This window comes from Carassius carassius, chromosome 28 (genome assembly GCF_963082965.1).
Source record: "Carassius carassius chromosome 28, fCarCar2.1, whole genome shotgun sequence".
In the NCBI taxonomy this organism is placed as follows: Eukaryota; Metazoa; Chordata; class Actinopteri; order Cypriniformes; family Cyprinidae; genus Carassius; species Carassius carassius.
The window spans coordinates 2472990-2497825 of record NC_081782.1 but is presented as its reverse complement, the minus strand read 5'-3'; the positions used below and the strand labels follow the sequence as shown (position 1 = coordinate 2497825).

The following is a 24836-nucleotide window of genomic DNA, read 5'->3' as shown; positions in this document are numbered from 1 at the left end:
TATCGTATAAATGTTCCAGTTTTATTTGAATTGGTGAGTACAAAGAGAAAAACAAAAGAACGCAAAAACAAAACCGAACACCAAAGGTGAGAATCGTGTGCGATGCGATGCAGTGTGGCGTTCACATCCTACACTCGTGTGTTTGTGCGAAATGTGAAATGCGTGGACATTCATTAAAGACAAAGACACTTACACACTGCGTTACATCAGTTATCAAAACAACTGTTAACAGAACAAATGACATTGTCTCACATGTTTTAGTTCAGATGTCCCTCTATTATATTCTGTATATATATATATATATATATATATATAATACTGTGTGTATATAAAAGATCTTTTAATTACAAGTCATGTCTCCCTATTGTCATTATTGCAATGATTTATTATCTAAGATGCTTTATAAAAGATTCATGGTCAGCTTTTACTACTGGTCTATTTACATTTCAGTCCAAAAAGCAAGCGGCCCATGGCGGCGTCTTGAAGAAATCCTGTCAAGATGATAAAAGATGTTTCCTTCGTCCCCCTTCGTGGCTCCTGAGAGAATATCTACATAGAGTTTAGTAGCTAGTGATATTGGGCCGTAAATAAGTGATTTTATACAGGTTCGCTGATGTCAGGAAAGCATGGCTAATGTCTCTACATTTACAGTTTACTGGTCGTGATTTTTCATCTGGTATGTGAAGGTGTTTGTCCCCAAAGTTAGGATAAGGCATCATGGATCCTTGATGCTCGCCAAGCGTTTGTATCCATGCCGTCCCGGCTCATTTACAATTGTTGACGTCTTTTCCGAGAGCTGCAAGAGTGCGTTATCAGGCTAATCGTGTTTCGAGCTGGCGACGGCGTGCTTCTGCCGTGGTTTGCGTGATATCTGAACTTCAGTAGAGGGGTAAGATGGTTTAAGGCACAAGGTGAGTTTTTGGTTTCTATGGGAGGTTGGAGGACACCACAGCGAGGGCGGGGCCATGTTGGAAGGAGGGGCCAGAGTGCACTGCCTTAGGGCAGTCTGGCGTCAGGACACGCCCATTTTCCCCCAGGCTGCCCGTGATTGACAAGCGGGCCTTGTTTCTCATGGCTTCCGAGAAGGTGAGCTAGAGAAGGGGGCGGGACGAGAGGCGGAGTCAGAACACTTGGAACTCTCTGGGGAGGGGAAACAATATGCAAATGACACAGTGACGTCACAACGGAATCACGCGACACATTCACATCGACAGAACGGAGGAAAAAGCTCAAGGCCGCCACACACAAATACATAAAACATCTCAAAATGTACAACATGGCTAGACATCTGCATTTCTAATGCCAGCATGCAGCCCTTCGCTCATGTTCCCGCTAAATCTAGGGTTTGAATTGTACAGTGTCTCGTAACAGTCAACACTTTATATGGTCATACTGCTAATGTTTCGTAAGCTGGGGTTTGGAGGTCAGTCGGATAATATTCAGTATCAGTATAGCATTATAGATTGGTTTGTTGATGTCGCCAACAACAAAAGAAAGAAACGCAACCAAACATCATTAAACCAACAGCTGTTTGATCTATAATGCCCTACATGTACCAAATAATGCAATGCGTATAACTGCTGTTTATAGCGGCGGATCTCAGCTGGTTTTGGTTTTATACCAAAGTTGTTTATTATTTTTAACCCTTGCATTATGTTGTGCATCAGTTGGGGTTTTGAGTTGTCAGAAATACTGTTTAACCCATATGGTTAACCAATACTGGTTACAAAATATACAAAAACAATTTGTATTACTAATAATAATATAAAAACTGATTCAACATATTAAATAGAAATATAATTATAATAGAAAAAAAATCGAAGATAATTTGATCCATTACGTGATAGCATACATTTGAGAAGGTTATGCATGTTAATTTTCACTGAGAATTGAACACATGATTTTGGACTTTGCGAGTGCCATGCTTTTATTGATTGAGGGATTTTCCACACTTCAGTTTAAAAAACAAAACTTCAAAAAAACAAAAAACAAAAAAACAAAAACAGTGGTACTACTGTTAAAAAATGTACAGTTTGTGGAAAAAATGTTTGTTATGTACAGTTTTAAAAAGGCATGTTTGCATGTTTATTTTTCAGTGTAAGAACTATTAATGTTAAAGATTTTCTATTTTATATGTTGATTTATAGAAGATTTACTATATTTTTGTTGGTTTGTTTTCCATAGTGTGATTCTTGGTAGATTATACTAAATACATTTAGAATCCTAAAAATCCTACCTAGAATTTTTTATGTAATGCAGGGGTTAAACAGTGTATTTGTTGCATAAATAACATGCCTAAGTGGCTATTTTAATAGCAAGATAAAACTTTAGCAAATTTATTCGATTTAAAATTCGATGCTTTTTTGAAAGTGATTCGATTTATTAAGAAGATTGTGTGATTATTTGCATGCTATTATTTTCATTAAGAATTGCTTTTGTCCATCGAAACGAGCCATTTGAGATCCACCGGTCTATAGCAGAGAGCTAACATCTCTAAATAACAATTAAACGAGCAGCATTCCTTTAAAAAGTGTTTGAAGTTTGCATACTAAGATGTTACTAAATTAAGCTCCTAATGCAATATGGCAGCTTTGTCCGTGTGTGTGTGTGTTTGTCCATCTTGTGCCGTTTGTTTTAATGCAGGTGTCTGAAACAGAAAGCCAACAGTGCAAAAACACCAGCAACTGCAGCCAGGAAGACCATACCAGTGCAATCCCGACACGTTCTAGTCAAAGCAGATGGCATACGAAAAAACAAAGCAAAGAACGACAGGCGACAGAAATGAAGGGGTCTCTTTCAGAAGTGAACAAAGCAAGAAGGAACGTAATTAAACGGAGGGATGGGAAGCTGTCACAACATTAGCGGACGTCTGCTGCAGCTATATGACAGACAAGGCTCAGGCCGAACCCCTGCGACCGCAAGCAGGCTTTCTGTCCTACCCCTATATCTTTACTGCGTCAGAGCCGTACACGTTGTATCCCTCTCTATAAGTGGCTAAGTTCTGCACACTGTGCGTTGGGCTGGGAGCAGGGCTAAAATTTAGTTCGGCCGATTCCACCTTCAGTTTCTTGGCCTCGGCGCGGGACTTATAGCAAAACTCGACCAGGGCCACCAGCATGGCCAGACCCAGGCCGCCCACCAGGATGTAGAAAACCCCCGCCACGTTGCTCAGGCTCAGCGCCTGCGAGCTCTTGTCCTGGAGGCGAGAGGGATTCGAGGGAGAAAAGAGAGTGTTAGAGAGGCAGGAAGCGGCACATTTACACATGACAGATATTCAATTACAGTTCATAATATATAATGCAATCAGCTTGAATTACTGGTGCCATGGATTTAACAGCATTGCATTGTTCTGTTACAGACAGAATGAAATCCATTGTCATTTAGATTTCAAACATGAACAGAAGAGCTACGATTTAAAATGAAATTATAATTGTTTTTGGCAGTTTAGCTTAGTTTGCTCTGTGATTTCTAAATGACTGTATAGTTTTATTTTTTATACTTCAATAAATATGCTTAAAAGCATTTAAATTAATGAATTAATATATCAAACTATGAAAAATATTAAGTTGCAGCAAATTATTTAATTATCTTAAAAAAATCGTTCATTAAAATAATAATTAAACATTTCTCGTTTTGAAAAAAAGTAACTAAATGTCTGTTTTACACAGTATATAGTTTTATATTTATTTTTAAAAAATGCATTCAAGTGAATAACTGTGAAAATATTTCATTAATGTAATTTATTTAATTATTATGTACATAATAATGTGTATAATTAATTATTTTTACTATTAAGGAATAATTTGTTATTTAAATAATTATTAAATAAATTAAACATGTTTTTCTATTTTGAGCCATGCATTGTAAACATATTTTGTAAATTATTATTAAAATAATATATATATTTTTCATATTTCTTTTAACTTTTGGTTGATCTGGATCACCAAAATTACTCTATTTTATTTTTATTTAATTAAATAATTATTTAAAAATATAAACATTTTAATAATTGTTTACTTAAATTATTTATAATATTTAAAAAAAAAATCCATATTTTTTGGTAGAATTTTGAGCTCTATGAGTTGAAATAGCTGTATGAAATATTTTACAACCATCAATTCTGTTGACCTTAATAAGAATTTGGAGGGAAAAAAAACATAATAAATGACTATGTTTTGTATTTTATATAATCTTATTTACTTATATGTATTTGTGTATACTTCTATTCAAATGTTTAAAATGCATTTAAATTACTATAATCTATCAAACTGGGGAAAGTATTTAATTAAACTAAATTATTATTTAAATAATTAAAATATTTAAATTATTAAGTGAATGGTTTACTTTATTCATGATATTTTTAAAACATCATTTAATAGAATCTGGCTCTCTCTAAAATGGCATGAAATCGCTTTATGAAATGTTTTACAGCCATAATGTGTTTCTACCGACTACCCCTGAAGTTATCTGAGTGAACAAGTGAATATTATGGCACTGTAGTCTTTCTAACAGTGCAATATTCTCTCCATTTTAATTAACTCATCCATTACACTGTAACAAAGCTGCATTCTACAAAACATGAACACTATTATGAAGTCATGAAAGGGTCTTACTGTAATCATGACATCATGGTGCAGCATTCTTGTATTGTGATGTCACAATGTTGCATTCTAAAGGCTCTACTTTACTTTTCCTGAGTTAAGAAAATCTTTAAAAATCTGGATGATGATGACAGCGATATTTTAAGACTGTTGTCATCTTTTTTTCTTTCTGAAAACAATTCACATTGATTCCATGAGAGTATTTGTGTTTTTCAGAGCTGCGGTTTTCAGGTTTGCTTGTGGTTTTCCGTCTGGAAACTGACCTTACTTCCCGAGTCCTTGGGTCCACACTCGCCCTTATCGTACCACCATTTATTTTTGAGTTTGTCTAGCACTCCTGCTTCACTCAGTTTCAACACCGCCAGGTTTACCGGCGTTCTTCTCAGAGAGAATAACATAAATAACATCATAGGCCATGTTATTTTATGTTATTAGATTACAATACATCATGGCACACAGCAGCACAGGAAGTGATGAAGCCGAGGTCCCATCGAGTACACGTGTGTGAGCTCATACATGTGTGTGTGTGTGTGTGGAGCCACAGACGTATGGATCGGATCTCGCTCCATCGCTTCAGGCAACAGACACATACTGCCCTGATTTTATTATCAAAACACAAACAATTACTGCTAATCCAGAACTATTGGCTCATCACAACAGCTCAGAGCACAGAAGCTGTGCGCAGACAGGCCCACATTCAAAATATCACATATTTAATATTTGTAAGATTTAACAACAAACATAAGTGATAAAATAAAGTGATCATTAGGTTTTTTTAAATGAATGTTATTTTCTTATATATGTACAGTACACACACACACACACACATATATATATATGGTATGGTAAACATTTTTATGATAGGTAAAAATTTTAATTTAAAATGTAATTTAATTTAATTTAAATATATATATATACATATACATACATATGTAACATTTAAAACATGTTATGCATGTTATGCACATTTTTTTGTTGCATGTAAATTTTATAATTAAATTTTTTTTTAACTTGACTCAAATTGTTTATTATAATAATTTGTATTATAATTGCTTATTTTTTTTATTGTTTAACATTAATCAAGTTTTCTGAAGTTAATGTAAATTTTTCAGTAATGTTTTTTTTTTTTTACTTTTGGCTTTTTTAAAAACAACACATAATATTTAATAAGTATGCATATTACATATATGCTGTTTTTCCAATTGTAATTCCAAATGTTTTTCCAATTTAGCTTAGTAGTATATTTATCTTACATGTCGATACATTTTTATAAAATGAATTTCATTATACAGCTTTATATATATATATAACATTACTATTTTTAATGTTTTTGAAAGAAGTTTCTTCTGCTCATCAAGCCTGCATTTATTTGATCAAAAATACAGAAAAAAAATGTAATATTGTGAAATATTATTACAAATTAAAATAATAGTTTTATATTTGAATATACTTTAAAAAAATAATTTATTTCTGTGATGCAAAGCTGAATTTTCAGCATCATTACTCCAGCCTTCAGTGTCACATGTAACATCAGTCGATCACATGATCATTTAGAAATCATTCTAATATTCTGATTTATTATGAGTGTTGGAAACAGTTCTGCTGTCGAATATATTTGATCAATAAAAGGTTCAAAAGATCTGCATTTATTCAAAATAAAAATAAAAATTCTAATAATATATATTCTAATAATATATTTTCTTTACTATCACTTTTTATCAATTTAACACATCCTTGCTGAATAAAAGTATTGATTTTATTTTTAAAAAAGAAAGAAAAAAAAATTACTGACCCCAAATTACTGACCAGTAGTGTATATTGTTATTACAAAATATTTATATTTTAAAAACATAGCTTCTTTTTTTTTCATCAAAGTATCCTAAAAAAGTATCACATGTTCTGAAAAAATATTAAGCAGCAGAACTGTTTCCAACTTTGATAATGAATCATCATATTAGAATGATTTCTAAAGGATCATGTGATAATGATCCTAAAAATTCAGCTTTGCATCCCAGAAATAAATGATATTTTAAAGTATAATAAATTTAAAAACAATTATTTTAAATTTTAATAATATATCACAATATTACATTTATTTCTGTATTTTTGATCAAATAAATGCAGGCTTGATGAGCAGAAGAAACTTCTTTCAAAAACATTAAAAATAGTAATGTTTCCAAACTTTTGGTCTGTACTGTATATATATGTGTGTGTGTGTGTCTGATTTCTGTGCAGTTACAGCCCTCATACAAATCTTTTAGCAAATATTTCTGTTCTGACAGTAATTGCTTTTATTTCCAGTGTGTTTCTCCTTTGACATATTTATCGGTGTGTCTCTCGTTGCTGGCCGGCGAGGGCCATCGTGTCAGCGCAGATGTCTCTGTTGCATCACATTGTCGTCTTTTTTTTACCACTCCTCTGCGTGTCATTGGTGGCTAACCTTCGAGTCCCCGCCCCCGCTGCCACATTCGCCCTTGTCGTACCACCATTTATTTTTCAATTTGTCCAACAGGCCCTGCTCATTCAGCTTTAACACGGCCAGGTTTACAGCATTTCTTCAACAAACCATAAACATCACATGAGAGCGGGCCGCACGCAGCCCGGGTTAGACGACACAACACGAACAGAAAACAAGAGAGAACATAAGAGAGGCTCGTGGAAGGCAGCTGCTGTTAATGAGGACTATTATGGGATGCTTTTCTCTCTCTTTCACTCTCATTTTATTCCGTCTGTCTTTCAAACAGTAGCGTAGTTGCTACTATTTACTTAGAAAAAATAATAGAATAGGCCCTAAATGAGTTAAACTAATCAATATTTTACACTATTTAATATAATGTCAATTTAACAACATTTCTCTCAAATTTTCTGCAATTTATTTTGGTATTGAGCTTTCTGGGACTATATTTTTTGTCGCAAAGCTCCGCCCGCTATTTCAAGCTCCGCCCAGACGCGACGCGATACGCACTGATTGACGGGATTAAATGGTTTCTATCGCGGATGTTGGAACAACAACAACCTACAATCTATGACCATGATAATCTCAGGTAATGATTATGTGTTTTATGGTAATATTAAAAAGCCCTAACATGTGGTTATATGTTTTGTTTGTGAGTAGAATTGACCTTCGCTATGCCCCGCCCCTTATTTCAAGCCCCGCCCACATGCAACGCGCACGACTAGTTCGGAGAATTAAACAACAACCAAGCTATGATGATGATAATCTCAGGTAATTATGATGTGCTTTATTTAATCTTAAAAATCTCTAGTTTGGTCAAATTATTATTTTGCTAGCAGTCAAATGACAATTTAAAATTTACCTCACATCATGAAAATAAATAAAGGAAATGAGAAGATTTCAACTTTTAACTTGATGTGAACACACAAGTGCCTTCTACGAAAAAGATAATTCCAGTAACTCAATAGCATGTCTTTTTAATATTGTAAAAATAGTTTAAAAGGTCTAAATTAGTACTTATCCATGTCATCACAAGTTCAGTGTGCTTGCAGAAATAGCCCCGCCCATACGATCTTCTGATTGGCTGTGATATTTGATTGATTTGTGGTCTTACAGAATGTCCAAAAGGAATTTAAATTAAGGTTTCTATGAACACTGTAATTTTCAGCAGAACGTGAAACTGAAATTTTTCTCACAAATGTGACCTTGCAATGCATTTTATCTGCTGTTTTTCATTGAAGAAAATTGAACAGCGGCCAACCATTTGTGTGCCTGCATATCAAAACTGACACTTATTTCGAGTGTAAATATAGACTGAGACTCTTACTGACATCAGAGGGAATAAAGGAGAGAGAGAAACAGATGTGAGAGAGACATCCTCAGTGTTTCCACAATTATGTCACATTTGATGAAGAAATGAAAAATACTGATGATGATATGAAGCACTTTATGCTGCACAGGGAAAAATGCAATTGTCACCAATTTTACCACCACAATGTGACATATTTATGATTTGCAGAACAAGAAAAAATGTAGAGTGGGACTTGATTTGATTTATAAGCTCATGAAATAGACTGGATTGTGCATTCATAAAGTAAATAGCTAGCATCAATTATGTTTTTTATGTTTACTTTTAATAAGTTACTTCTACCTGCATTGCAAAACGTGATTTTCTTAGTATTTTTTGTCTTGTTTTCAATGATAAATGTGTACAATTCTTAAATCAAGATATATTTACTTAAATAGTAAATGAACTCAAAATATTGAGTCTTGTTTTTTGAAAAAAAAAAAAAGTAAAATGAAGTTATTATAATAATTGTAATATAATTATAATAATAATATTTTAAATAAGTTTACTTATTCCCTGCTGACGGATTAGTGTTTCTTGTTTTAATCATAAACTCACTTAATTTTTTATCTTTTTTTTTTTTTTTGAAAAAGAACTTAACATCTTAAGTTATTATGTGTCTATACATGAAAACAAGATAAAAAATACGGATGAAGATATTTTTTTGTACTGATTTTTTTGCAGTGCGCTCACAAATGACTTTCATTAGTGCACAACATAATGTTTTTAGTTAATGAGGACATTTTTATTTAATTGTTCTTTCGGATGTTATCATAGGAATACAAAATGTTTTGCATTGTACATCCTGCATGCTATATATGCTATTCAAAAACAGCAGTATATACTATGCAGCATGCCAGTATTCACATCCATTGTTTTGTTTTTCAAACTTGTGTGGAGACTCAAACTGTGCAGTGTCTTTCATCTAAAACCTCTCCAACATCTCATCTGTGGGAACTGTGCAATTTGTTTCTTCATGGTAACGTATTTGGAGAAATAAAGCATTGCATCATTTACTCACTAATGGATGCACTGCATTGAATGGGTGCCGTCAGAATGAGAGTCCAAACAGTTGATAAAAACATCACAATAATCCACAATTAATCCACACCACTCGTAAATTAACGTCTTGTGAAACCAAAAGCTGTATGTTTGTAAGAAACAAATCTATCATAAGACGTTTTTAACTTCAAATAGTTTCTTAAATCCATATTAATAATGTAAACACTATGCAGCATGTCTTCCCTCTCTTAGGAAGGACTGAATCTCCACACAGGTCGAAATTGATAATAATTTCAATTCACATACGTCATAACAGCACATTTCTAGTCATTATTATGTATGTTTAAAGACAACATTAATTAACATTTGCAGCATATTTAGCTTCCAAAGGACTAGTGAGTCATCAGCAAATCAGCATATTAGAATGATTTCTGAAGATCATGTGACACTGAAGACTGGAGGAATGATGCTGAAAATAAAGCTGCGCATCACAGAAATAAATTACATTTGAACAGATATCCACATAGAAAACTGTTAAATGTTAACTGTTTAACTGTAATACTATTTCAGAATATTACAGTTTTTACTGTATTTTTGATCGAATAAATGCAGCCCCATTAACACTTATTTCAAAAACTTTAAACAATCTTTTGAACGTTAGTGTATATAATAATGTTTTCAATAAAGGGACATTATTTATGTTTGGCAGTAAATATTAAATTCATGCTGTCTTTAGAAACCTTTCACGTTCAGAAGATGGCGTGGTGTAAAACATGCTGATAGTTTTATGCAGGAACAGTGAAGGAGATGAGAAATAATACAGGTTTGATGAGAAGAAATGAGCAACATGAGACATGCATTTACCTGAGCGCTGCTTCTGTGGAGGAAGAACAAAATTAAACACACAGACACACAAAGCACTGCCTGCGAGCTCAAACGCTGATCTCTTGTGGAATACAGAAGCTTTTGACTTTCAAAAGTGTCATAAATAAAACTTGACTTTATAAGCAAAAGCAGTAAACTTTTTTATCAGGTTTTTTTCTTGAGTTTAAAGAGCTCATATCATGTTATATGTTTTATTTGATGAAGTTATTTATATTTTTCCTTTAAAGATATGGTAGGCGATTTCGTTAAGGCTATAATATTACAATAATAGTGCATTTTATGGTCAAATGCCTTCCACAGGCAATACATTTAGACCATCACTGTTTCTTTATTGAAAATATGGGCTGAATTATTTATATGATGCATGTAATTCATAACATATGAGACAATAAATATTTTGCCGTTTTGCATGTTCAACGTAATATGCATAAGAAAAAATAAGAGTGAATGTGTGCATATTTTAAAATCTTATTTGCACATATATATATATATATATATATATATATATATATATATATATATATATATATATATATATATATATAGACAATTTTGGAGAGGGGAAAATTATGGAAGCATGTTTCCGCCACTGAATAAAAAATAAAACAAGATAATTGCGACTTTTTATTTTGCAATTATTTTATTACTCGCAATTGTGAGTTTATATCACGCAATTTGGACTTTATATCTCGCAATTGTGAGTTGATATTGCGCAGTTCGGACTTTATTACTCGCAATTGTGAGATTATATCAGGCAATTTGGACTATATAACTCGCAATTGTGAGTTTATATCACGCTGTTCGGACTTTATAACTCGCAATTGTGAGTTTGTATCGTGAAGTTCGGATTTTATAAATTGCAATTGTGAGTTGATATCATGCAATTCTGACTTTATAACTCGCAATTGTGAGTTGATTTCACGCAGTTCGGACTTTATAACTCGCAATTGTGAGTTTGTATCGTGCAGTTCGGACTTTATAAATTGCAATTGTGAGTTGATTTCATGCAACTCTGACTTTATAACTCGCAATTGTGAGTTGATATCACGCAATTCGGACTTTATAACTCGCAATTGTGAGTTGATATCACGCAATTCGAACTATATAATTCGCAATTGTGAGTTTATATCACGCAGTTCAAACTTTATAACTCGCAATTGTGAGTTTATATCACGCAGTTCAGACTTTACAATTCGCAATTGTAAGTTGATATCGCGCAGTTCAGACTTTACAATTCGCAATTGTAAGTTGATATCGCGCAGTTCTGACTTTATAACTCGCAATTGTGAGTTGAAATCACGCAGTTCGGACTTTATAACTAGCAATTGTGAGTTTGTATTGCGCAGTTCTGACTTTATAACTCGCAATTGTGAGTAGATATTACGCAGTTCAGACTTTATAACTTGCAACTTTGAGTTTATATCACGCAATTCGGACTTTATAACTCGCAATTGTGAGTTGATATCGTGCAGTTCGGACTTTATAACTCGCAATTGTGAGTTGATATCACGCAGTTCGGACTTTATAACTCGCAATTGTGAGTTGATATCACGCAATTCGGACTTTATAACTCGCAATTGTGAGCTTATATCGCACAGTTCGGACTTTATAACTCGCAATTGTGAGTTGATATCACGCAATTCGGACTTTATAACTCGCAATTGTGAGCTTATATCGCACAGTTCGGACTTTATAATTCGCAATTGTAAGTTGATATCGCGCAGTTCAGACTTTACAATTCGCAATTGTAAGTTGATATCGCGCAGTTCTGACTTTATAACTCGCAATTGTGAGTTGAAATCACGCAGTTCGGACTTTATAACTAGCAATTGTGAGTTTGTATTGCGCAGTTCTGACTTTATAACTCGCAATTGTGAGTAGATATTACGCAGTTCAGACTTTATAACTTGCAACTTTGAGTTTATATCAAGCAATTCGGACTTTATAACTCGCAATTGTGAGTTGATATCGTGCAGTTCGGACTTTATAACTCGCAATTGTGAGTTGATATCACGCAGTTCGGACTTTATAACTCGCAATTGGGAGTTGATATCACGCAATTCGGACTTTATAACTCGCAATTGTGAGTTGATATCGCGCAGTTCGGACTTTATAACTCGCAATTGTGAGTTTATATCACGCAGTTAGGACTTTATGATTCGCAATTGTGAGTTGATATCACGCAGATTGGACTTTATTACTCGCAATTGTGAGTTTATATCACGCAATTTGGACTTTATAACTTGCAATTGTGAGTTGATATCACGCAGTTCGGACTTTATTACTCGCAATTGTGAGTTTATATCACGCAATTTGGACTTTATAACTTGCAATTGTGAGTTTATATCACGCAATTCGAACTTTATAACTCACAATTGTGAGTTGATATCGCGCAGTTCGAACTTTATAACTCGCAATTGTGAGTTTATATCGTGAAATTTGGACTTTATAACTCACAATTGTGAGTTAATATCACGCAGTTCGGACTTTATAACTCGCAATTGTGAGTTTATATCATGCAGTTCGAACTTTATAACTCGCAATTGTGAGTTTATATCGTGAAATTTGGACTTTATAACTCACAATTGTGAGTTAATATCACGCAGTTCGGACTTTATAACTCGCAATTGTGAGTTGATATCACGCAGTTCGGACTTTATAACTCGCAATTGTGAGTTGATATCACGCAGTTCGGAGTTTATAACTCGCAATTGTGAGTTGATATCACGCAGTTCGCACTTTATAACTCGCAATTGTGAGTTGATATCACGCAGTTCGGACTTTATAACTCGCAATTGTGAGTTGATATCACGCAATTCTACTAAAAAAATCATAATTGCGAGATATGAACTCACAATCCTTTAACTATATAATTAAAATAAAATGCAAAACATAAAAATAAAAACTTATTTAAAATAAAAACTATAACAGTTTCTCAATGATAATATAGCCTGTCAATTATCATGATATGAGCCCTTTACCATATATATATATATATCAGTGGTTTTTAACCTGTGGGCCGTGGTATTGCAGGTGGGCCGCCAATTGCTATTCAAGATTTTTATTCGTCACATACACAATTATATAGAGCATATATAACCAGCAGTTAAATGTGAATCAGGTCCGCTCCATGGACAGTGCAATTATTAAAGAATATAACATAAATATACATAAATATAGGTCTATAAGAATGAAATAAAACTAAACAATACAAATATAAGAATAAAATATAAAAAAGATGTATACTGTAAAATTAAATATAGAATGGAAAATAATGTGCATGAAAGTACACTGCATTCTTAAATATTAAGATACCCAGGGATGTACAAGAGGCAATGTGCATTATACTGTAGTCTTAAATATTAAGCAGGGATGTACAACAAGAATTTATCTTTTATATTTTTGCTGCATATGCTACAGAACAACAGCAGTTGTGCCAAGTGGTGCCAGCCCGAGTTATTTTGTGTTCATTGCCAGTTCATTCAATAAAGACAGTTAACTATCTAGCTTCTGAGTACTAAGTTATTAACCCAACAATAGTGGCCGGGGTCAGTTATTTTTTTTGCAGTGGGCCGCGGAAACATATGTGTTTGGTTGTGTGGGCCGCGAGTTGAAAAAGGTTGGGAACCACTGATATATATATGTATATAATCCCATAGAAGGTCAATGAGACATAAATGTTCAATAAAGCTAAAAACAGCAACTGTATATGTGACCACAAAGAAATCACTGCATCACAGAGAGTGCCGAGTGTGAAAACTGAGAGAAACTTAGAGAAAGACAGAACAGGCAGAGAGAAAAGAGAGGAAGACAGAACAGGCAGAGAGAAAAGAGAGAAAGACAGAACAATTAGAGAGAAAATAGAGGAAGACAGAAACAGAGAGAGAAACACAGCAGGGTGGGTGGAATACTATAACAGCGCTGTGATTGGTCGGTTGTTATAATACTCCACCCACCTTAGCTGCGATCCTTTGGGCGTGGCCACCCCGTAGCCTTTGGAGTCCAGATTCCCTCCGACCTTCATGGTGTCGCAGGGCTTGCGCTGCTCCGTGTACTCATTCATGGTGGACTCCAGCAGGAAGGCGTATTTCCCTTTGGACTTGCGCACGCGAGCCACGCCCTCGTTTGTCGTCTTGGTGAAGACCGTGGGCTCGGCTGACTTCATGTAACTCCACATTTTTTCGTACACTGCGATCTTTGACCTCTAGAGGGTGCAACAAAAGAAATCAGTGAACACTGGGAAGCTGTCCGTCCTGAACACTTTGCTAAAATGTTGTGCTGTCAAGTGATTAATCGTGATTAAAATCATTAATTATTAATTACATTTTAGTAAATGTTCATTTTATTTCAATAACCATTTTTTTATGGTTTTAGTTAAGTTAGTTTAGTTTAGTTATTACTGTTTTCTGTGTGTATATATCTGTTAAAATGTCTTTTATTTCTAATAAAATAATTTCTAGTGATGCACAGCTGTATTTTCAGCATCATTCCTCCAGTCTTCAGTGTCACATGATCTTCAGGAATCATTCTAATAATGCTGCTCAAAAAACATTTCTGATTATTATCAGTGTTGAAAAAGGTTGGTTTGTTTTATACTTTTGTCAAAACCATGATGCATTTTATTTTTAAATATTCTTTGATGAATAGAAAGTTTAAAAGAACAACCTTTATTTGAAATAGAAACATTCTGTAACATTATAAATGCATCCGTTCTAAATAAAAGCATTCATTTTATTGGGAAAAAAAAAGACTGACCCCAAAGTTCATTAATTTTGTGGTTACTGAAATGTCATTTGTCAAACTATTAAAGATCCTGTGCTCCAGCACTGTGTAGTCAGCTCTGAAGTGTGCATTACTGTGCTGACTTTGCTGTAAAAAAGTCTGATGGGTCTAATATGGCTGAACTGTGTGTGTTTGTCCTGTGAGATATCATATTTGACATGCTGGTGTCTTGTACTTGATTATTTGTGCCTCTTTTTTACAAGCTGCAGTATGTGAGAGGAAAGCAGCGGAGCGTGACGGAGAGCTGGCTCATTATAATGTTTGTCACGTCCAGTCTGGAGCACCATAACACTCCAAAATAAAACATCACACATGCTGACGAATATACAACACCCTCGACAAACCTGCGCTCAGACACAAACGCCCCACAACAAGTGACAAACAAACTCACGCGTTAGTCCAAACACAACAGGACTCCTGACATTTACTTATTCCCTGGTTAACTGATCAAATGTTTCTGGTCAGACGCTCTGCTGAGGCTGTGAGACTGATGCCACAGTTATTGTGTATTTGATATTGTTGCAAATATGTAAACTGTGTTATCGCATACTTTGTTGATCATTATATGCATATTACATATTATATGCAAATCAGCATATTATTCTGATTTCTGAAGATCATGTGTTACACTGAAGACTGGAGGAATGATGCTGAAAATACAGCTGCACATCACAGAAATAAATGTAATTTTAAATTATATTAACATAGAAAACACATATTTAAAATGGTAAAAATTACAGTATTTTTACTTTATTTTTCATCAAATAAAAGCAACCTTTTATACATTTAAAAATCTTAAAGAAATACTTATTCATACAGTATATACATTTTGCTAATATAAGGCTAGGAGATATTATAAACAGTAACATCATTCTTTTTTCTTAAGCTGCTTTAAAAACTATGTGCATTGTGAAACTAAATTTGACTTGACTGATTAATTTGGTAGAAAGGATGAGAAATGACTATAGTCAGATGCGCTCAAAGAGCATGCGAGAGGTTGGAAGAGACAATGAGGAGAGGGAGAGTGAGACAGTTTAGAGCAGATTGAATGAGAAAATATTGCAGAGAAAGTGAGACAGGTCAGCATAACCCGAATGACAGTGAGAATAAGAAAATGAATGTTTTCCCATGTAGCAGTGTAGCATCACACCATCTGTGTATGACAACAGAGAGACAGATGAGCAACCCATTCATTCAGCTCCCGCCGAAATCATTTTAATATGCAGACTCTCTGCTCAAGAAACATTTCTGATTATTATCAATGTTGTGCTGCACAACAGTTTTGTGGAAACCGTGATGCATTTTATTTTTCAGGATTCTTTGGTGAATAGAAAGTGCAAAAGAAAAGCATTTATTTGAAATATAAATCTTTTGTAATTATAAATGTAGTGCTGTCAAACGTTTAATCATGATTAATCGCATCCAAAATAAAAGTTTTTCTTTACATAATATACAGTATGTATGTGTACTGTATATATTTTTATATATATATAAATACACACACATGCATGTATTTATTTCAGCAAAAAATATGTTGTTTATATATTAAACATATTTATATATAATATTAATTATATGGATATAAATATAGAAATGTAAATACATGTAAATATTTTCAAAATATATACTGTATGTGTGTGTATTTATAGATACATAATAAATAAACACAGAACACACATATATTATGCAAACAAAAACTGTGATGCGATTAATTGTAATTAATCATTTGACAGCACTAATACATATAATTTTATATATGATTGAATAGGATGTCCTCTAGTTGACACAATTCTAACACCAGATGGTAATGCATTCTCTTTTGGTTTGGTGTGATTTTCTGTTTTATCATAACCATCAATATTTTCTCTCACCCTGAAGAACTCTTTGGTGGAGCCGGAATCAAGCGTCCCGTAGGCGATTTCTGTCTGTTTGGCGAGGTCTTCTGCGCTCTCGATAGGCGACACCATTCTCTCCACGGTGAGGAAAGCGGCCAGGTTTGCCGTGTAGGAGGAAATGATGATGAGAGTGAAGAACCACCAAACGCCTCCGACTATGCGACCAGACAGAGACCTGAGAGACGCACAGAGACACAAGGTGTAAAAACGAAGAGAATGCACAATTAAACAACACATAAACTCAGATTGTCGTGCCTCCGTCTGATTACATCTAGTTCATTCTGAAGACAAAACGTTCACATTATGCAGCATGAAATAAACAGCTGTTTCCATTTTGTTGACACACAATCATCAATTCATGAGAAGTAAAGAGACTGACTGCACCAGTGCTCATTTATTTAGAGCATCCCTGCATCAATCAGACCTAAAAAAAATGCATGCGCAAAGCACTGAAAAACAGGTTTTGCAACCTTTGACGTTAAATTAACTTTTGACAATTAAAGTATACAACTTCAGTCCATTATTTAACATCTTGTGAAGTGAAAAGCTGCATGCTTGTAAGAAACAAATGCATCATTAAGATGTTTTTAACTTTAAACCATTGCATCTGGTCAAAACAGGAGATCTCCTGTTGTCTCTCGCATCAAAATCTACCCACATATTTGTTTAGAGCCTTTTTTGTCTGTAAACGGTGCTTGATCTGTGCAGATTTCTCTCCTGATTCAGAAAAGACCACTTTTTCACTGAAGAAAGCAACATTGTGGATAGAGGAAACGACGTTTTGAAGTTAAAAACATCTTGATGGATTTGTTTCTTAGAAACAATGCAGCTTTTGTCTTTTCCAGATGTTAACTGATGGACTGCAGAGGAGTGGATTATTGAGCTGTTTGGACTCTCATTTTGACGGCACCCATTCACTGTAGAGCATCCATTATTTAGACAGTGATGCAATGCTACATTGTCTGATGAAGAAACAAACTCATCCTAATATTGGTTGGCCTTAGGGTGAGTAACATTTTCATTTTTGGGTGAACTATTCCTTTAAGCTCATTGAGCTTCAGTCTCCCTATTAAAGACACATATTGTATAAATAGTTAGAAACACATTTTGTCTTCATTTTTAGACATGCATACAACCTCTGGCCTCACTCTGCAAGAGGGTAATATTAAATTCCAGCTTTAGAAATGGCTTTACACTATTTCAAGAAGTGGCAGAACACTCATTATAAGCTTATAAGACTGTAGCGCATCTGTGAGACCAGCAGTAAATCCAGGAAAAATTACAGTCTTCAAAACTAAACCAAGATCTCATTAAAAACATGCCATACTCTGACTTTAGACTAATGTACTGAAACACAGCACTAGCTACACTGGCCTGAGTTCATCAAGAAAAATGGCAGAACACGCAGATTCATTCAAAAGCTTTAGTAAAATTTAATTACCCTAAAATACCAGGCAAAGTGCAGTTTATACCGCAGTGTGCTGCAGAGAACGTAACGTGTTTTCACAGAAGCTGTGATGGTAATAAACTCTGTTAAAATCTCTATAGAACTTGCCAATGGACTACTTACACTGAGTCTCATGACGCACACAAGTATACTCTTATGAAAATCAGCCATGGTTTTACATTTGTAATTGACATTAAACCACATCTTAACCACAAATTAACCCAGGTTTTGCTAAACTAACCATAGTTTAACCATTGCAATTGTAGTAAAAATTCGATTTTTTTTCTTTTTATGTGATGTAAACTGCAGAGATATGCTGAGGTAAAACTCTTCTTAAAGATAATTCCCAGAAGATCAACAGTCTTTTCCATCAGCAGACTGACGGTTCTACAGACGCACACAAAGTTACAAATTGAACTCATGCGCAAAATTGGAATACTGCACAAAACATTTGCGAATCAAGCACCGTTTCCATCTAGGAAGTTGAAGAGAACAAAATAGTCACTTCCCGATAAACTTGTGCTAAATATCATGAGGGAAAAGTTAATTTGCTGTAGCAGGAGAAGGCACTGTATATAATAATTTGTGTATACTATAAATTAAAGGCTTTAGAGCATGCAGACGAAACATAGACATATTATCTTATTTTCGGAATCTGTTGTTTGGTAATGCAGTTCTTGGAGTTTATTATAAGAAAGCACTTTGACGAAACTTTGCTCAAGCATATTAGGATGACAAAACTAGCATTTGCTGTGCAATGAGATCAGTCCATTGGTTGATCCAGTTTTAAGTTGTCCAATCGCAAAGTCACATGTGTTTTGATGTGCATTAAGAAATTCATTCGGTAAAAGTGTTTCCATCGTAGTTTATGTAAGTTTTCTTACCAGATAAGAAATTATTCCTACTTAATCGAGTGCATTAGTTGTTTATGAGCATTTTTAGAATCTATGCACATCTTGGCATTTCCATCCAGCATTTTGTTTTACGCTATATTCCAAAATGTGCACAAAATAGGTGGATGGAAACAGCTAATCAGAAGACCCCGGAAGGTGGTGCAAGCGTTGCAAGCTTTTGTTTACTGTAGTAATTTAGCATTGCAACTGTTTTATTTGACTACAACATGGCGGAGGAGTCATTTAAAAAAAACACAAAGAAGTGTTGTTTGTTTGAACTTGACCCATAGAATGTTCAGCACTGAAAATGTAACTGCCAGCGATGATGTCATAGTGGCTTTTAGAATCCTGATGTCATAATGTCTGCTTTTAAAAATTTCTGATGCTTTGGCTCTCTACTGCTTTTTAGATCCTTTTACTTGAATCTTTAACACTGCAACTAGTTTAGTCATGATGTCAGTCCAGCTCAGTAGGCAATGTGTATTTAAGGCATCTGTGCATGCATGCGTTTGTACTGTCACTGCACTGGCAGGAATGAATTTTAAATGGAGCACTGCAGAGACAGAGAGACAGAGGGATGGGAAGGAGCAAATCAAGAGCGAGATGTTGACCCTGTCTAGAGTCATGTCCTCAGAGAAAACCTGTACTGATTAGAGAGCAAAATCAGGGCTGGAAAGGACACATCTCTCTCTGTTTGTATGGTGGATGAGGTGATAAGATGGTCCTGTGTGTGACTGTGGTTATGCGCGTGCCATCAGAGGTCATAAAGCAGTGCTCCAATCTCGCTTTGAGGAACTGCTGCTATCTCTTGCATCACATTTAGACGGGAATCCACTGATGGCGTCGTTTGTTGTCCCTGCATGCGCTGGTTTAGCATCTGGTTCACTGAAGGAATTTATGCAAATCAGGTGATGGTGCAGACGCTGCCAGTAAATCTGTGCTGGACAGATTTATTGAGACGTGTTTTCCCATCATGTTCAGTTCAGTAGTGCGATGGCAGGCAAAAAACAGTTTAAGCCTATAATCAAGATTAGTATTTTTGAATTGCATATCAGATTTGGATTACACAGTTTTAACATAAACTAAATCGTAAATGAAAGAAGTCAGATTTCTGTAAGAGTGCTAATATATTGAATGGGTTTTAAATACAATTTATCACCAGTAAATCCATTTGCTTTAGTCTCTCATACATTTTAACTACTTGAATTTTGCTTGTTACGCATGTTAACCTTGTTGAAACGTTTAATTAAATTTCATTACCGGATTTAGGATGTTTTTTTTTTAAATGTATATATTTTGGCGTATTAAAATGCTTGTCTCCATCATTTGAGGAATTACTCCTGCCATAATTGCTAGAAAATGTGCACTAATATTACTTTTAAATTAAATTTACACAAAATTTACCACATTTGCATTGCACTGGAAAAATAGTGCTAACTTTTACATCAATGTTTTACATTTACAGATTTGTGATACACTTTTAAAAATAATTACAAATATTATGAATTAAATTGTTTGTTGATTGTGTGTTTAAATATTATTTAAAAGTGTAATAGTGAACTGCAGTGAATAACAACTAATTCATTAAAAGTACAAGCTTCATGTGTTTGTGGATCAGTTTTTTTATTGCATGCAACCAGATCTGACCCAGTCTTTTTATCTCATCGCATTCAATTCAGACCGACATCTCAGATTCATAACTCAGGTAAAATATGATTTCTTTTATAGTGACGCTGTGAATCCAGCGTCGACGCAGGATTCTCTACTCTAAAATCAGTCCTGATGAGACAGACAGAGAATGAAAGACTGAAGTGTTGTAACAGAGAGCTACTGTATAAAAAAGACATTGGAGAAGCTGAGTTTGATAACAATGGAGAAGACAGAGAACAAAAGAATAGGGAAGAACACAAGAGAGAGATGATAGGAACCAGGAAATAGATGTGACCAGCAGAATGGATGTGTGTGTGTGTTTGTGTGTGATGCATCTTGACAGGTCTTGTGATAGTTGTGCTAATGCTAACCATCTTCTCTGGTTAAAGGAATAGTTTATCCAAAAATGTGCTTACCCTCATCCAAGATTAAGATGAGTTTGTTTCTTCATTAGGTTTGGAGAACTGTAGCATTGCATCAGTGTCTCATCAATGGATCCTCTGCAGTGAATGGGTGCCGTCAGAATGAGAGTCCAAACAGCTGATAAAAACATCACAATAATCCACAGCACTCCAGTCCATCAGTTAACATCCGGAGAAGACAAAAGCTGAGTGTTTGTAAGAAACAAATTGTTGGACAAAAGTCCATAGTCCATGATAACGCTTCCTCTCCTGTTGTCTCTCACATCAAATTGAACTCAAATATTTGTTTCCAGCTGTTTTAGCTTGTGAACAGTGCTTGATCTGTGCATATTTCTCTCCTGATTAACACCTGACCACTTTTTCACTGGAGGAAGAGTTATGGACTCTTGTTTTAGAAACAGTTGAATTAAAACATTTCTTAATGATGGATTTGTTTCAGCTTTTGTCTTCTCCAGATGTTAACTGATGGACTGGAGTGGTGTGGATTATTGTGATGTTTTTATCAGCTGTTTGGACTTGCATTCTGACGGCACCCATTCACTGCAGATGATCCACTGCTGAACAAGTGATAAAACGCTATATTTCTCCAAATCTGATGAAGAAACAAACTCATTAATTGACTTGTTCTAGTTTATTGAAACAAACAAAAAAAAGTTTACTAGAAAATCTATTACATATTTTACTAAACACAAGTCATCAGGCACAGCACGACACATAATCAGACGTGCCCAGTCATAATACATGAAGTCTATTATAAATGTGCACATCACAGGATTAAGAGCAATAATCCTTTAAGAGGAAATTATCTCTGCGTGTGCCGCATGAATCACACGCTGCGTCCTAAAGCTCTGCTGCAGTACAGAAACAACACGCTCTGATATCATCACACAATACAGCCAGCAGCGCATGATGTTTGCATTATAGAGAGATTCACATTGCATTGGAATATACATTGAAGTTAGTTATATACTTTTCAATTTAATGCAGTATAATATCATAGCTAATATATTGTGTATTAAATATGACTAGAACACTGCATTAGCCAATCAGCATGCAGAATTATTCTTTTTGGAAAAAAGATTAGAATTCTGATAATATTCACATCATGTTCACATAATGCATGAAATGCACATTAAATTGGGTATTTTTATACATTATATTATATTGTATATATTATATTAAATTATATTATATATTATGTTTTATTTTAGTTGTAATTTTAGTAGTTTTCATACATCAAGTTATATTAAATGAAAATGCCTTGGGGTAACCACTTTAAATAAAATGTATAATTTTCTTAAATATATATATTTTTAGCAGTGCTATTATATCATTGAAGTATTTTTATAATTTCTATTCATATTTCGTTTTTTTATATTTTTGTTTATTTTTCTCTTATCATTTTAAATTTAGTTTTAATCATTTGTTGTGTGTTTTTGTCTTTTATTTGTTATGGATTTTTAAAAAATATGTCTGTATAATACTTTATTAATTATTATTTCAGTTTTTGTAGTATATGAAGTTGATGACAAAATGCATTTGTTTCTTCTTATATTATTTTAAAAATCTACTGTCAATCTTGTCACCAAAAATAAAAATAATTTTCAGTTTTCAATGTTTTAGTCAACTTTGAGTAAAAATAATGGTAATAAATGCTTTCTATGAGAATTTTTTCATTTGCAATTATTAAATGCCATTATATCAGACACTTTGCATTCTAGATTTCATTATCATCAATTATTTAAAAAAGAAATACTGGTTGACACTATTTATAGTGAATAAAAATTTCTCTATAATGCATTACACTGTATGCAGGCTTCACGTAAAGTGTGACCTGTTTCTGAAAGGAATAGGTGTGTAATTCTCTCTCTGTCTGCCTTACTGACAGCCTAATTCAACCTGCAGCGGGAGATATTGATGGAATGTTCTGATGTCAGTGAAGAGAACATGAGCGAGAGATACAGACAGACAGAGAGAGAGAGAGAGAGAGAGAGAAACCCAAGCGAAATTGAAGGACAAATAGTCCTGCCTCTTTGCATGTTCACTCGCCCCGTGTGAGACTTGATAATGGAGAATCAATTTGCTGCAGCTGCTGTTTACACAAAGACACATTCCCTTGATTGTTTAGTGGACATCTGCGCAAAAATACTCTTCCAAAACAAACATGTGTGTGTGTGTGTGTGTGTGTGTGCTTCAGTGTGATTTAGACATCATAAAACTACATTTGCAAAGCTTTAGCCTACTGTAATGTAATGCATTTCACAGTGAAACAGAAACTTCATTTAGAAATAATGTTGATTTTATTCACTATTTGATTGATCCAGTTTTTATTTTTTTATTTTTTACAATTTTTTCCATGATAACATAGCCTTGATGATGATCAACTGAAGTCATTGCAGAGTTGTAAGTTATTGCGTTTCGATTAATGATTATGTACATATTTGTTTCTTCAGTGTAATATGGACTGGTTAATTGTGTACAATAAGCTCATATATATATATATATATATATATATATATATATATATATATATATATATATATATATATATATATATATATATTATACATTGTTATTTTAGTATCATTTACATACTTGTATATTACTTATTAATATTTTAATTAGTCTTTATTTTAATATTTTCTGTTTTCATTTGAATTATTTTTGCAATTTTGTTATGTGTTTTTGCATATTTACTACTTTTGGATTTTTTTAAGTAAGTTATTTAATTATTATTATTATTTTTTTTATTATTACATTTTAATTTTTAATTTTAGTTGAGTGGTTTAAGTTTAAAAGAATAAATGTTCCTGAGATCAAATTTTGAAAATGTTAAAGAATATTTCATTTAAGTGAATTATCTTTTAGTTAATATTAGTTTTATATATATATATATATATATATATATATATATATATATATATATATATATATATATATATATATATATATATATATATAGTTTTAGTATGTATATGTATACATATAAATCTATGTGTGTGTGTCTTTTTTTCTGTTAATAAAAAGAGAAGGTAAATAGGATCAACAGTAATTTCAAGTTGACTTTAACAGTAGTCATTCATTTAAATAATAGAAAGTGAAGTCCATTCATTTTAAAAATAGCTCAGTCTCTGTATATTTCGTGGGTAATGTATGAGAGAGTCAGACTAGGTGTGTGTGTGTGTGTGTGTGTATCAGTAATGTACTGTAATGCGCAGCTTCGGCTATCCGGCTAATTCTCCGGCTATCAATAATAAAATGGTATATTATTATAAATATTCTAAAAATAAAGTGTGACTTTCTGCCATGCAGATGCAGAGATGAAAATGTAATGTTTGTCTTGAAGGAAGTGGAGATGATGAGCCTGCGGTTTCTTCCCGGACGCAGACTTTGACAAAGTCCAACTTTAATTTCGTGCCAGGGCTTCTGGGGAGCCTTTAGGTCAGCGCAGACAAA

The 24836-nt window shown here is 33.7% G+C and overlaps 1 protein-coding gene across 4 annotated transcripts in view; it reads right to left on the bottom strand.

The window, feature by feature from the left end:
- The window catches only part of LOC132107690 (glutamate receptor 4-like), an 82297-nt gene continuing 57461 nt past the window's right edge, over positions 1 to 24836 (bottom strand). Inside the window, exons 12-16 of one of the 4 annotated variants that reach the window (XM_059513842.1) lie at positions 16945 to 17143; positions 14248 to 14495; positions 4865 to 4979; positions 3059 to 3196; positions 1 to 1091 (exon numbers count right to left, since the gene is read on the bottom strand). In XM_059513842.1, coding sequence (XP_059369825.1) covers positions 927 to 1091; positions 3059 to 3196; positions 4865 to 4979; positions 14248 to 14495; positions 16945 to 17143 — 865 coding nt within the window. In that variant the 3' untranslated portion in view covers positions 1 to 926. Of the gene's footprint in view, positions 1092 to 2939; positions 3197 to 4864; positions 4980 to 7041; positions 7157 to 14247; positions 14496 to 16944; positions 17144 to 24836 lie in introns of those variants that run through there. The other 3 variants (XM_059513841.1, XM_059513843.1, XR_009424340.1) reach the window with 3 other exon arrangements.